General features: G+C 58.1%; 1 protein-coding gene across 5 annotated transcripts; it reads left to right on the forward strand.

Annotated features, from left to right (window-relative positions):
- Nucleotides 1–72: 72 nt before the first annotated feature.
- On the forward strand, nucleotides 73–13649 carry TCF25 (transcription factor 25). Of its 5 annotated transcripts, none has more exons than XM_036422644.2 (18): nucleotides 73–374; nucleotides 1698–1862; nucleotides 2734–2808; nucleotides 3835–3953; nucleotides 4433–4498; nucleotides 4979–5061; nucleotides 6170–6300; nucleotides 6615–6714; nucleotides 7354–7447; nucleotides 8605–8697; nucleotides 8783–8888; nucleotides 9478–9637; nucleotides 10690–10777; nucleotides 11214–11372; nucleotides 11513–11603; nucleotides 11886–11965; nucleotides 13026–13098; nucleotides 13330–13649. In XM_036422644.2, the coding sequence occupies exons 1-18, from the start codon at nucleotides 183–185 to the stop codon at nucleotides 13447–13449; spliced, it is 1995 nt and encodes a 664-aa protein (XP_036278537.1). In that variant the 5' UTR covers nucleotides 73–182; the 3' UTR covers nucleotides 13450–13649. The 5 variants fall into 5 exon arrangements, with proteins under 5 accessions (XP_036278537.1, XP_036278539.1, XP_036278538.1 ...); XM_036422643.2 differs by having other exon boundaries at nucleotides 74–374; nucleotides 1698–1832; nucleotides 13395–13649; XM_036422642.2 differs by having other exon boundaries at nucleotides 75–374; nucleotides 13395–13649.
- Nucleotides 13650–14405: the final 756 nt, after the last annotated feature.

A 14405-nucleotide genomic window follows, 5' to 3' on the forward strand; every position in this document is an offset into this window, starting at 1 on the left:
GTCCGGGCCAGCCCGCACCTCCGTCGGTGACAGCTGGAAAGAGCGGAAGTTCCGGGGAGCGCGGCGCGCAGGCGCGACACGCAGCCCCACGCCAGCCCCGCCAGTGCGCAGGCGCGCTGCGGCTCGCCTTCCTGCTCCCGGGTCAGCTCCCTGTCCCCGCACGTCAGCGGCCGTTGGGTCCTATGTCACGCCGGGCCCTCCGGAGGCTGCGGGGGGAGCAGCGCGGGCAGGAGCCCCTCGGGCCTGGCGCCCTCCAGTTTGGCTTCCGTGACGACGATGACGCGGAAGAAGAAGGACCAAAGCCGGGACCAGGCGGCCCGCGCCCCCGGAGCCCAGGGAAGGAGGGGGTCCGCGTCAACAACCGCTTCGAGCTGGTGAGCCGGGGTGTCCGGGGCGGGGGCGATGGGGGCGCGGTGTGCGGGGCGGGTCTGCGCGGGGCGAGGCCGTGACGTCAGGGGGCGGGGCCGCCCGGGGTCCGGGCTGCAGCGGGGAGGGCGGGGCGAAGGGAGGGGCGGAGCCTGAAGCCACGGGGTGGGGCCACGCCCGGTCCGGTCCGCAGCTGGGAGTGGGGCCGGAGTGTCCAGAAGCGGGGCAATGGGGGAGGGGGCGGGGTCCGTCAACTCGAGGGGCGGGGCACCCATTGGTGGGCGGGGCTTCCCTTCTCAGAGCCTTGTGGGGCGGTCCCTTGATTTCTATCTCCGCCCTGGCACTTGCAGGGTCTTTACAAACACTCACCTTTGCTCCTCACAACGTGGAACATGGTGTGCAGGTGTCTGCACAGCCCTGTCTCTGCGCAGGTCTCAGGCTGTGGCCTTGTATGTGTCAGCCTTATCTTGTTCTTGCTTCCTTGACCTTGTGTGGGCAGGTGACACGTGTTTTGCTCACCTGTGTCTCCTGCATCGTGCCAGTGCCCAGCATAGGCATAGAGTCAGCACCGTTCTTGCTGTTGAGATTGAGCTTGGCATAGAGGTTGTTACAAATCTGAATTCCTTAAAACACCATCAGTGTCCCAAAAGGGGCTCAAAAAAATAAAAGCTCTTGTAAAGGAAGGGAGCATGACTTCGTGAGAGAGATCCAGTGCCCACCTCCACCAAGAGGCATTGGTGGCACCATTAGTTGAATGCGGGGGGGGGGGGTGTGCCAGTGTGGAGGAAGCGTCCACTGGAGGCCTCATTCCAGCTTCCTCCCTTTGCCGCAAGATCTTAACCAGCCAGACCACTCTGGGGCCCTGGTGTCCTGAGGCCACCGCACAAAAGAAGGTGCCGAGGTAGGAATTGCCCTGTTGCTGGTGGAGACAGACCCCGTTTGGTAGAATCCCAGCATCTTCACATGACGTGCTCTTTTCGTAAACAAAGACTTATGGATTTGCTAGACAGACAAATGGCGCTCAGCGGGAAATAAGTTGTGCTGTTCAGGGATTCTGCATTATGCCAGCTCTGAAGATACGACACCATGAGCCACCTGTGCCCCAGCACTCTGTGGCTCATCAGCTGAACCAGAATTTGTTCAGACGGTTGCCCTGTGGGCTTTGAGGCATGACATGTCCCTGTTCTTCCTCTGCAATCTCAGAGTGGCCTTGCAGGTGCCCCTCAGCACCTCCTCTCTGCCCTTGCTAGTGACATGCCTCTCAGTACCTCAGGATGCATGTGTAACAGGATGACATGTGACGCCCTCTTCCCTCCCCTCTGTTCCTGCAGATTAACATTGAGGACGTTGAAGAGGGGCCTGTGGTGAACGGGGAGAAGTCCGATGGTCTGCGCACAGAAGTTGTGGTGTCCGGGAGCAAAAGGAAGTCCCAAAGTGGAAGTGCCGAGCCCAGGAAGGATGGAGAGGTGGATGACAGGACAGGGCCCCTGGAGCAGGTGTGGGGACAAGGGTGCCCAGCCACACACATTCTGCTGTCATTTCTGAGTTCCGTCTTGTTAATGCCCAGTGGCCCCCACCTTTCCTCGGGAGTCGTGATCAGATGTGTATGACATCTTGAAGACGTGGACATCACGGGTGCTCCATCCAGGGTCCCCTAGACGTTTCCAGGCAGGAGATCCTTTTGGGAGAGCCCCCTGCTCAGTGGGTGTGCCCTCCTCATGACTGTGCCTCTGGGGCTCAGGCGGGTGGACGGCCCTGGATGGATGTGCCTTCAAGAGAGGTGTCGGCCGGGTCAGTTTTGTGTTCTCCATGGCACACGGAGGGTCCCTCCAGGGACCTTTTGCTCATTTGCTCAACACATGCTTTTGGGAACCTCCTGGGCTCTGGGGACAGGAGCCTCTGGTCGAGAGGGTGACATGGATGGACTGACAACTACAGCTGGGGAGACTTGGGGGCAGACGGATCTAACGGGCAGAGGGGCTCCCTAAAGAGTCTCCACACTATGGTGGGAGGAGAGGCCAGGGGAAGGCATGGCTGATCGTGGCAGGGAGAGTGAGTGACAAAGTGAGTGATGAAAGCAGAGGGCTGATGGGTGGATATCAGAACCCTGTGAGGTTGTCAGGTCACAGGACCTCTGAGGTGTGTCGGGAAGAGGTGTGAGAGGAAGCTGGAGGCTGCACTGAGTCGGGGGACTGGTGGGAGGTAGTCGTTGTCAGAGAAGTCGGTGAGGTCACAGGACCTTCGTGAAGTGGGAGCGAGGGGACATCAAGCCTGCGTCCGGTGTCCTTCTGCAGCTCCTGCTTTGATCCTCAGGGTTTAAGATCTTATCCCCTCTTTACATTGACTAAGATGTGCTTCTTTTATTAGTCGAATGTGAGTGGCAAACTCCGAAAGAAGAAAAAGAAACAGAAAAATAAGAAAAGTTCTGCAGGAGAAACTTCGGTATGTCTGGGTGCTGCCCTGTCCGCTGTTCTCTGGCTGCGTCTCAGGGTGCTGTTGGAAACTGTTTGTGTTTTTGTTTGTTTGTGGCAAACCCGTCCTCCAGACTCTGATGTCACATGATTGTGAAGCTTAGATCCCTTGGCCTTTCTCTTCCTAGCTGCTCCCAGTTCAAAATGCTCCCAGGTCTTCACGGCCAGCATCTCTTAGATCCACGGTTGGCTTCACGCATTGAAGCCTCAGCACAGCCGTTAGGGGGAAATCAGCTTAGCCACACCGCTTTCCCTGCGTTTCAGCAAGTTCCTGCCCTCCTTGTCCCAGGCCAGCCTGTGGGGTTGGTGCCTGCCACGCTTCTTATATAAAGTCGGAGGGGTTTCAGGGCCCTCACCATGTTGTCCAGAGCACTGTTGGCAGGGACAGGAAAACATGTTGTTTTTATTTGATACTCGGATTCCTTCCTGCTAGTAGTATAACTGATCCGGAAGTCAGAGAAATGAAAAGGAAGTTACCTACCCAGTTTCGCTTGCTTGTTCACTTCATCCCTTGAGGGTTAGAGCCCCCTCTGCCCCTGAAACGCTGCTCTTGGGCAGCAGAGCCCTCAGCCTGCTGCAGCTGTGCCCTGACTGATAGCGGGCACTGAGGTGTAAGTGCCCCAGGAGCAGTGTGGCAGAAAGCATATTGCCATGTTGCCCCTGTGCCTTGTGGTCCCATGTTTGTTCCGAAAAGGTTGTGTCTTTGTGGCTGTTCAGTCAGAATCTCAAGTCCCAGCTCAGTTACCTGAGCAGGTGAGTGCACCTATGAGAAGAGAAATGCACCCTTGTGGTTCAGATATTTGAGGGCTCTTCTGGTTCTGTGATTCTGTCTATTCTGAGCTGCTGCTTACGAAGAATCTGTTATATCCCTATTGTCTTTCAGGAAGCAAGCATGATTAAAAATGAGTTCTTTGTAAAAATGAGCCATCGGTATTGGTTGTAACATGTAAAACAAAGTGAGGGTGGTGGTTAACATGTTGTTGTTTGGGGCCTTTAGGAAAATGGGCTGGAAGATATTGATCGCATCTTGGAGAGGATTGAGGACAGCAGTGGCTCTCTCCACCCCAGCCCCCCTCTCCTAAGCTCGAGGAAGCACGTCCTGTATGTGGAGCACAGGTACCTCCCCCCGCGCTGCAGACTGCGTGCCAAGGAAGTTGCTTATTAGGACAGAAGAAAATAACTCTGTGTAAAGGTGATACAAGTACATGGTCGGACATTTAGGAAACAGGGACCAGGAGGAAGAGGAAAGGGGAAAGCCTCCGTTTTCGCTGTTAGCTTTACGTGTGTGGGAACACGATTGGCGTAAGATGTCCTGATTGTAGATGCTGGAACCCAGTCCCCGCTGTAGAGGTTGGTCCTGAGCTGGTGGGAATCCCGATGCAGTCAGGTCTTTCACTGCCTCACTCGGCTGAGACAGGTGGCCGGCCTCCGGTCCCGCCTGGGGGCTGTGGTGGTAGAGAAAGCAGGCCCGTTAGTCATCTTGGACACCAGAATAGCTGCTTTCCTCAACTGGGTTTTTATGGGACTTTCTAAAATTCTCAGAATCGTTATAAGAACTCAATTTCATTTTTCTTTTAAAATTTTCAATTCTCTAGACACTTAAATCCAGACACAGAACTGAAAAGGTATTTCGGTGCCCGAGCTGTCCTAGGGGAACAAAGGTGAGACCCACACGGGCATGTTCTCAATTAAAGGTGGGGTTCTCGAAGCCAGAGTGAAAAAAACGAGACCCTCAGGGTTCCCCGTTGTGAGGGGCCTGAGGGTGGGTCAGGGAGGAGCTGGAGTTTGACCTTGTCTATGGCTGCTGGGCTCGCTGCCTTCTGTAGCAAAAGTTCCAAAAATCCTTAAACTTTGAACTTCTAGCCCTGAAATCTTAGGCAGGTTCATTCTTGCATCTCAGTCAGCATCACAACTAACATGAAGTTTCGGTTCTAGGTCAAGTTTGATCTTTGTTAATTTAACAGTTCATTAAAAAAAAAAGTTTTTGTTGATTTTTAGATAGGAAGAGAGAGAGGGAGAGAGAGAAACATTTTGTCCTTGTCCTTGTGGCCTCACCCCCTACCCCTGCCCTGAGGTTTTGCTCCCACAGCCAGCAGAGGCGGGGCGGTTAGTGAAGCTGTGCCACGTCCTGTTCTCCACAGGCCGAGGCCGAGGCAGCGTGTGTACCCCAAGTGTACGTGGCTGACGACCCCCAAGAATACTTGGCCCCGGTACGCCAAGCCAGGTGAGCGGCCTCAGAGGTTCGGGGTGTGCGTTGGCCGGCACTGGGCACTGTTGGTGTCAGCCCGTTGGGCCAGGTCAGTCCTCTGCAGAGCTCCGTGCAGGTGTGCTGTTGGGTGTCTGCCATGGTGCCACCATTGTTGGGGCAAAGATCCCATGCCAACGGTGTCTCTTCTTGACCATGGTGTGTGTGTGTGTGTGTGTGTGTTTAATATTTATCTTGATTTCAGAGATGAAGGAACAGGGAGAGAGAGATAAAAACATAAATGGTGAGAGAGAATCATGGATCGGCTGCCTCCTGCACACCCCTGCTGGGGATCGAGCCCGAAACCCAACCCTGGCTGTGCCCTGACCAGGAATCGAACCCTCACCTCTTGGTTCCTGGGTTGAAGCTCAACCACTGAGCCACATTGGCCAGGCTTGACCATGTTTTAATGCAACTTTTTATCTACCTTATTGCTTTTCCCTTTTGGTACTATACCATAGGAAGCAACCAAGTTCACTTTTAAAGTTTCATTTTATATTTTGTTGCAAACTAGTAAGTACTAGAAAGAAAAACAGCAATCATGCAGAAAGTGATGGGGTGTGGGTAAGTGTCCTGTCGGGGCTGCTTGGCTACAGGGCCTGGAGGAGCACCTGGGAGCCCTCCAGCCAAGGCAGGGGGAAGGGGAGGGAGACCCTGAGCACAGGCAGAGGTGGGGGGCCTCAGCTGTGTGTCCTGCGACATGTGCCTTAGTGCAGTGCCAGTGAAGTGTAAGCCGGGGTGACTGGGGACCCCTGACTTATTTCATGAAAGCGCTGAAGAGGGAGTTTCCAGGTTCATCAGCAGAAATGACCCTGCACTCCTGATTTGGGCACGAGAGGCAGGCAGAAAGGGCATCTGGTTGTGGTTACAGTCACGTCTCCTCCATGCCTGCCTGTTGTCCTTGGTGTTGGTCCTCTGTCCGTGCTCCTGGGAGGAGACACGTCTTTGTAGGAAAAGAGCCGAGGGCTCGGGCAGTCACCTGGGACCACGCTCATGGCGGAGCTGATGCCTCGATGCGGCAGCTCGCACCGGTGCACGCAGGCTCCTCGCAGGAGCACCTGGAGGCCTGACCTGGCGTCCTCCCCAGGCTTGTCGATGCGGCTGCTGGAGTCCAAGAAGGGCCTGTCCTTCTTTGCGTTTGAGCACAGCGAGGAGTACCAGCAGACGCAGCACAAGTTTCTGGCTGCCGTGGAGTCGATGGAGCCCAACAACATCGTGGTGCGTGAGTCCCTCCGCAGGCCTGGGCCCCGGGACCATGCTCCAGGGCACTGCTTCTGGGGCTCGCCGCTCCTCCAGTGCGGGGGCCCGGGCGGGGGGAGGGTTGAGGGGGAGACACCTGGGCACAGAGTCCTGAGCTGCCACTCCAGCAGGTAGGGATTTGGCTTCGCAACAGTGTCGAACACGTTTGGGCTGGAGGATGTCGTGACTCACCCCGGTGACATTTTCCCCGAGGCTTAGCTGCCTGAAAGAAAGCAGCGCCCAGGGCCGGAGGCCCGGCCACAGCCACGTCAGCTTCCCTTCCTGCCTCGCAGGTTCTCCTGCAGACGAGCCCCTATCACGTGGACTCCCTGCTGCAGCTCAGCGACGCCTGCCGCTTCCAGGACGATCAGGAGATGGCGCGAGACCTCGTAGGTGAGAGCTCGCTCCAGCCCTGCTGCAGTGCCTGTGTCCCCTCCACGCGTGTCTCAGAGGCTGCGGCATAGATGCCATTTGCACGGTGACTGGGTACAAATGGGTTTCCCAGGATATCGTTAAAATAACGGCTTCATTAAGTGTTGGAGTTGTTCAGCCTTTTGGATCCTAGACCATTTTTGTTACTTAAAAAGAAACCTCAGCTCTTCAGTCACCTCCCAGGCCCCAGCCCTGGTAACCACCAGTGTGCTTTCTGCCTCTGGATTTCTCTGTTGACAGTTCTGATCATGTGTTTCTGGCTTCTTCACGCACAACAGTGTCTCCCAGGCTGGGAGATGTTCCAGGGGGTGATGGACCCTATTTGTGTGCTCATAGCACATGGCACACTGGGTTGTCCCCATACTGTGGCCCCTGTGTGTGAGCTTTGTGAGGATGTGTGTGTGCATTTTTTTGTCTGGAATCGGTGTTCCCAGCTCGTTGAGCCCCAGGGTCAGTCAGTCACGTTTGTGCTGTGATTCCCCAAATCCTAGTAACCTGACTCCCTTCCAGAGCTTTCCTTTTGGGGAGCCACAGAGGACGGGGTTGCAGCTGCCACACGGTGGCTGTGACGCCCTCCCCTGGTGTTTGTGTGGCCCACAGAGAGAGCGCTGTACAGCATGGAGTGTGCCTTCCACCCCCTGTTCAGCCTCACCAGTGGGACCTGCCGGCTGGACTACCGCAGACCCGAGAACAGGTGAGCGGCCTCCCCGAAGGACTGGTCTTTTTCCTGGGTGACATGAGACCCAGGTAGGGGAGTGGGAGCAGGGGGCATGGGCTGTCCGCAAGGGGTCCTGCCAGGTAGGTTGAGCCAGGCATCTCACTGGGTTTAAAGCTTGAATGCAAGAGGCCTGGGCTCCAGGACGGTTGGATCAGCTGGCCTGGAGTTAAATGCCTTTGTATTAGAAGTGAGCCTGATAAGCCATCCTGCGTGATGGGGTCTGTCATCGTGTGTTTTCCCGTGTCTTTGGACAAAAGGATCCGAGCCCAAGAGTTTAGAAAGCTCTGCCATGCTCTGCGCGCGGGGTGTGGTCCGGGAGTGAGTAGTTGGAATTCAGCCAGGCCTGTTGCTCTGCATGAGCAGTTGTGTGCATGGCCCCTTGTCTTACAGAGACTTCTGCTGCCCTGAACTTCCTCCCCGCTCAGGCCCTGGTGGCCACAGCAGCCTCCCCGCTGCCCTCGGCCTGGTCTTCAGGGCCCTGGCCGGTGGGCATGCCCTCTGTCCTGGGGCATTTCCCCGCCCTGGGTCCCGCTGCCCCGTCTGCACTGGGGGCTGCACCTGAGCTTCCTCCCCTGCTTGTGCTTGTCAGCCTGGCTGCTCCAGGCGAATTCCCGGTTAAGTTCTTTCAGACAGGTCATAAGATACGGACAGTCCAGGCATTAGCCAAGCAGTGGGTGTTGATAAAAGCAATGGCCTGCTGGGATCATTCCAGTCACAGCCTTGGCATCAACACCAGAGCTGCTGTGACTGGAAATGTGAGGAAAGATTAAGGTTGTAATGACAGGTTTTAACTCTCTTCCCATAAATCATAACCACAATCCTGCTTTCCACGGATTTGAGGGACTGAGACAAGATTGTCCTGGGGCCTCACACACTTCCTTCCCTGGGTGTCGGGGTGCAGAAAACCCCAAGGTAAAGCTGAACTAAGAAGCTGGGCTTACGTACATGGGTGCACTTCTGACTCAAATAGCAAGCAAAGCATCGCCTTCTCTGCAGACAGGAGCATTCTCCAAAACTCAGTGATTAGGCCTCACAGGAAATGCGGCGAGGCGGCAGGCACGATGAGGACCGTGGGCGACGTGGCTCCCCCACCTGCTGTCGCCCTGGCTCACACGGAACTGTCTTGGGTCTAGGAGCTTCTACCTGGCCCTCTACAAGCAGATGAGCTTCCTGGAGAAGCGGGGCTGCCCGCGCACGGCGCTGGAGTACTGCAAGCTCATCCTGAGGTGAGTGTCCGCCGGCGGCATGGCGGTGGCCACCGGCCGACACCACGTGGGCCCACTCGGTTTTGTCTCCCTCTGCCTCCGGAAGCCTGGAGCCCGACGAGGACCCCCTGTGCATGCTGCTGCTGGTGGACCACCTGGCCCTGCGGGCACGCAACTACGAGTACCTGATCCACCTGTTCCAGGAGTGGGAGGTAGGCGGGGTGTGCGATGGCCTGCACAGCCCCGTCACTGTGGCTGAGGTCACCGTGGCGAGGGTCCTGGCACACGCCTGCTCCTGCTCGTGTCACTGGTACAGGAGCACTGAGGAGCCCTCTTGGCTGCCAGATCGACATGGGGTGTCAGAGTGCCTTTGCTCAGTCACCCGATTTCACTTCCTAATGGTCTCAAACCACAAGCCTCCTGATGCAAATCATGTACTGAGGTCGCTAAGATCGATGGCTAGAATGAATCGACTATTTGTGAGATTGTGAAAGGAAAAAACCATGTGGCTTTTGCTGTCGTACCTCAATCTATCATTCTGTTTCACTACTATTCGTCACTTACTCTGCCCGGTTTATAAATTGAACTTGAGCACAGTACGCATGTACAGAGGAGAACAGTGCATGCAGGGTCTTTTCCACGCACAGTGTCAGGCACCTATGGTGGGTCTTTGAGCACAGCCACTCAGGATGAAGGGGAACCACTGTGCCTGTCGCTTCTGCAAAGGGAAGGCCCGGACGGAGACCGTCATCGCACACTGTGCTCCCTGTCTGAGCCTCTGCCTCCGTCTTCACCACGTAGGCTCACCGGAACCTGTCCCAGCTCCCAAACTTTGCCTTCTCCGTGCCGCTGGCATACTTCCTGCTGAGCCAGCAGGCAGACCTCCCAGAAGAGGAGCTCAGCTCAGCGAGGGAAAAGGCCTCTCTCCTGGTGCGACAGGCCCTCATCATGTTCCCTGGAGGTGGGTGCTGCCAGGCCCGCCCCTCCCTCAGGCTGCCAGTGGCGGGGAAGCCGAGTCTCAGGGTGGTTGGGGCGTTAGGACGTCTTTCTGAGAGGCAGGAAGTAAGGCCCTGGGCTCTGGGGACGTGGGACGGGAGGGGCAGCCAGCCAGCCGGGCTGCACTTTCTGGTGTGCAATGCTGCTGCTCACCAGTGTGAAGGATGAGACAGGTTATCCCGGGGCCTCCCAGACCACCTTCCCACGGGCGTCTGTGCGAAGTCTGCGGGCTCGTCCCTGGGTGGCACATCCTGATGGGGCGTGTGGCTGGGAAAGGAGCTCGCAGTTGTCCCCCTCCCTGCCCCCTCGTCCTTACACCACACGCAGCTTTACAAGGAGGCAGCCGCCAAGATTCCCGCCTCGGGGGCTGATGTTCCAGAGCAGGGATGGCTTGTGAGGTGGTGCTAGAGGGGAGATGGGGTTCTGGGGTGGGAGGAGGCCAAACCTCAAGCTCCCAGCACACTGCATCCTCAGCCACCCCAGCCCTGCATGCACGCCTTGGCCTGGCCGCTCTGCACACTGGCTGCCCAGCAGGCCTCAGGGAACCGGCCCTGCCATCCACCTGCTGGAGCTGTGGCTGCTAGTGTGGAGGAGGGCGTCTGTGCCAGGGCCCTGCCTCGGGCTGTGGGCACACAGCAGGGGGCTGGGTGGGGTGTGGAGCCTGCACCACAGAATGCCAGCAGTGCCCCTGGTCCCTGGACTACCGCGGGCCGGGTCCTTCTCTGAGACCCTCTGGGCGGGCACAGGGCAGGCGCCTCACTGCAGCACAGAGCTGGGTGCTGCTGTAGCCCATGCCTGGGGGTCCTGGGAAGACAGGTTCTCCCTCGCGAGGGGCTGCCGAGGGGGGGGGGCTGTGTGGTCTTTAGGAGGAGAACGTCTTGCACCCATGCTTGGGGATCACAGGGGGTCCCCTTAGATGCAGATGGGGCCCCTGAGAAGCAACAGGACAGAGAACCTTCCTTCAGAGTTGGCCTCTCGGGCGTGAGTGACCCATCGGGCCTCGGCTTCCTCCCACAGTTCTAATGCCCTTGCTCGAGTGCTGCAGCGTTCGGCCAGACGCCGCCGTCACCTGTCATCCCTTCTTTGGACCCAGTTCCGAAATAAGGTAAAGACAGGAAGACGCCCGAGGGGCACAGACACGGCCTGTGCGTAGTGCAGGCTGTCTGCACGTCTGCCGGGGTCTGGCCTGTCGGACATGGAGCTGGCGGCGTGTGAGCAACCTGCAGCCCAAGCACAAGGCTTCCCGATGGGAGGGGGGGGCAGAGGAGGAGGGGAGACGGGGCATAGGTGCCCATGTTCTTTCTCTGTTTTACGTTCCTGTTAAGGAACTCATCCTTAGTAAAGACCATGTGCGATGTTCAGGAGTGGCGCCCCACCTCTGGGCAGTGGCATGTGGCATGCCCCAGGTTGGCAGCCCTTCTGGGATGCCTCCTCTCACTCGGGCTTTGGGCACACCCTGGCTGTGCCCAGTATGTGCCAGCAGGCGCCTGGAGGCTGGACCTGGGTGGGGGGATATGCTTACAGGCCCTGCCTTCCCGCAGCCAGCCCCCTGCGCTGAGCCAGCTGGTGAGCCTGTACCTCGGGCGGTCCCACTTCCTGTGGAAGGAGCCCAGCATCATGAGCTGGCTGGAGGAGAACGTCCGTGCGGTCCTCCAGGCCGTGGACGCGGGGGACCCCGCCGTGGCAGAGTGCGAGAGCAGGTGAGGCCGGCGGGGAGTCGGACCGCTCTGGGCCGGCAGGTCCTCAGGGGAAGGAGGAGGCTGGCTGCTCGGGCATCTCCATCGTGATGTGGGGGAGGAAGGCTCCATTCCGTGACTGTCCTTTGTCTCCCCCGGCCCAGGCGGAAGGTGCTGTACCAGCGAGCGCCCAGAAACATCCACCGTCACGTGGTCCTCTCTGAGATCAAAGAAGCTGTTGCTGCGCTGCCCCCGGTAAGGAGCAGGGCTGCTGTGGGAGCTGGTGGGAGCTGGCCCCTCCCCCAGGGCCGCTAGAGCTGCGTCCTGACACCCTGGGCAGAGATTGCGGCGTGTGGATGGTGGTGGGTGTCCCACCCTCACCCAAAGCCTGGGGCACAGTAAGCACAGCCTGGCCGCTGGGGTCACTCCAGCAGGAAGGCCCTGGCCAGACCAGAATCTGCTGACAGGCGGCAGAGAGGGGAGCAGAGGCACAGCACAGGACTTGGCTGCATCTCCGTTCTCTGTCTCGTTCTGCAGGAAGTGACCACGCAGTCCGTGATGGGCTTTGACCCTCTGCCTCCTTCAGACACCATCTACTCCTACACCAGGCCAGAGAGGTACCTGTCCCTGCTCCTGGTGCCTTTGCATCTGGCTCTCAGATCAGAGCTTCGGGCCTGGGACTTGCTGCTTCTTCCAGACAGGCTCTAGAGCAGAGTGGTTTGGGGTCGTGGATCAGCTTTTCCAGGCCTGGAGCTTTCCGTGTATTTGTCTGACCAGGAACTTCACTGCATCAGGTTCTGTAGCAGGTGCTGCACATACAGTGGGAAGCAGTCAGGCACCTCTGTCCTGGTGGCATGTCCAGTGCAGTGGGGAAACATCTCAGGTATAGAATCTGGAAAGTGCCACGCGAAACTGCCGAGAGTAGTGGCGTGTGGTCTTTAGGAGGATACACTGAGATTCGGGGGGCCCTCACCCGGTAAAGAGGTGACAGCTGCTGGGTGTGTATGGACAGCTGCCTTTTTCCTCTGGCCTCTAGAGCTGAGTAACTGCCTTACCCGGAGCCCTCGCCAATGTCCTAAATCTGGAAGACTCACCAACAGCTTGTCCCATTTAAGGGAGCATGAGCTTTCAGACCTCAAAAGAACACATTTTGTAGAAGTCCTTTTTCTCTCTCACCAAATTATAAAAGTTGGATTGCATATTCAGAAGGTAACAGTTCCCAGTTACCTGCTCCAATGGAAATTTTTTAGTGTCTTAGGCTCAGAGAAAAGCAGCATGCTGGACATCTTGGCATTGAGGCGTGGCTGTAGGATTTCAGGGATTGTCCCCCACCCCCTTGAGCTTTCATAGCAAATAAAGGTCACTGCTCAACAACACCTCAGTGCCTCATAGAGCTGGGATGCAGTACCCCTGAGGAACACTGCAACCAAAGCTTTTCTTAGCAAGGCACCTGGCTGTGGTGGGCTGCGCTTCCCTCCTGGTCCAACAAGCCAGATTACAAAGGGCCACCCCCCAGCCCTGGAACATGCTCCCCGCTGCCCCTGATGCCAGCAGTACCCCCTTAGCTGACCGTGAGTCATGGCTGCTGCCCCCTGGGGCTCCAGGCCCCAGCTCAGCCGCGTCTCCAGCTGCTGCCGTTCTGTCAGCTTCATTTCCTCCCTGTTCTTTCTCTTTCAGGCTGAGCCCCGTCAGCCATGGAAACACTATCGCCCTCTTCTTTCGGTCACTACTGCCCAGTTACAGCATGGAGGTAGGTGAGCTCACCTGGCCTCTCTGCTGGCCACGGGGTGCAACATGTCCCTTCCGGTGTGACTGCAGCATCAGCGCTGCCAGCAGCAGGGCGCCCTGTCTGCCTGGGAAGCTGGGCGTGGCTACCTGAGCCCGCAGCTGCCGATGGGACAAGACACCCCTGTCAGCAGGGCGGCTGGATCCCACCCTGGTGGCCTGTCCTCCTTAGGTAGACGCGTGTATGTGGCTCCAGAGGCTGCTGCCTCGACAGGTCCCGAGTGCCCAGGGGCCCTGCTCAGATGAGTCTCGTTGCCGCAGGGGGAGAGGCAGGAGGACGGAGGGGCCGAGGGACTGGACCACAACCAGGGCTTGAACAGGCTGATGCTGGCTGTGCGAGACATGATGGCCACCTTCCACTTCCACGACCCGGAGGCTCCGCACGAGGACCATGCCGAGGGGGACGGGGAGTGGGACTGAGCGCGCAGCTCCACGCCCACACTGTACAATTATGTTCCTGATTTGTCTGGTCACACTGACCAGTTCCCTGAAGTAAAAATGCCATGTCCGCCCGCCTCCGCCTTCTGTAAACGTGAACGTGACGCCTGCGCATGTGAGCTCTCTCCCAGGCTGGGTCAGTGCCCAGTGTGGAGCAGGGCCTGTGTTCTGTCGGAACTGGGGCAGGCAGGCCCGGGGCCGGGGGGAGGGGGAGGGCAGGCACACGGCTGGTCTTTCCGTCGGACACAATGGTTTTATTGGAAAACACTGAGTCGGGAGCCTGCGAGATGGTGGCTTAGGAACAGACGGCAGAGATTGGGGGCATTTGATCTGCAGCATGACCAGGACAAGGCGGCAGGCTTGTTGGCTGATTGGCAGCTGGGAAGCACACCAGGCTGCCTGTGACTCAGCAGCCTGTTTGGTTCTGGAAGGGTTCAGGCATTGCTGTTGTCTTCAGGGCACCCTCCCGGCCCTGACCTCCCCAAGTTCAAGGGAAACCAGACCATCTTTGAACCAAGACACTGACACAGCTCTGGGCCAGCTCTTCCTGAGACCCACTGTGCAGAGCCACGGGCCGGCTGCACAGCTGTGACCCGCCCGCTGGTGTGCTGGTCTGACACGTGCACCCCTCCTGGAGCTCTCCGTCCCCCCGGAGCTCCTCGCACACTGAAGGTCCACACGTTGCGTGCCCACCGTGTGCCTCCTGGTGCTGGGGAGACAGCAGTAACAAGACAGAGACTTCCTGCTCTCACAGCCGCCTCACGGGTGAGTCAGGCTCGTCCTCTCGTGGCGGGTGCGCTCTGTCCATGGCCATTCCTCACGCATCTCCCAGGG

Source organism: Pipistrellus kuhlii, unplaced genomic scaffold (genome assembly GCF_014108245.1).
Source record: "Pipistrellus kuhlii isolate mPipKuh1 unplaced genomic scaffold, mPipKuh1.p scaffold_m20_p_70, whole genome shotgun sequence".
Taxonomy (NCBI): Eukaryota; Metazoa; Chordata; class Mammalia; order Chiroptera; family Vespertilionidae; genus Pipistrellus; species Pipistrellus kuhlii.

Coding starts and splice junctions, on each gene's coding strand:
- TCF25 (XM_036422642.2), top strand. CDS start 183: ATGTCACGCCGGGCCCTCCGGAGGCTGCGGGGGGAGCAGCGCGGGCAG. Junction 4,499..4,978: donor GCTGTCCTAGGGGAACAAAG/GTGAGACCCACA, acceptor TGTTCTCCACAG/GCCGAGGCCGAGGCAGCGTG. Junction 9,638..10,689: donor CCTCATCATGTTCCCTGGAG/GTGGGTGCTGCC, acceptor TTCCTCCCACAG/TTCTAATGCCCTTGCTCGAG.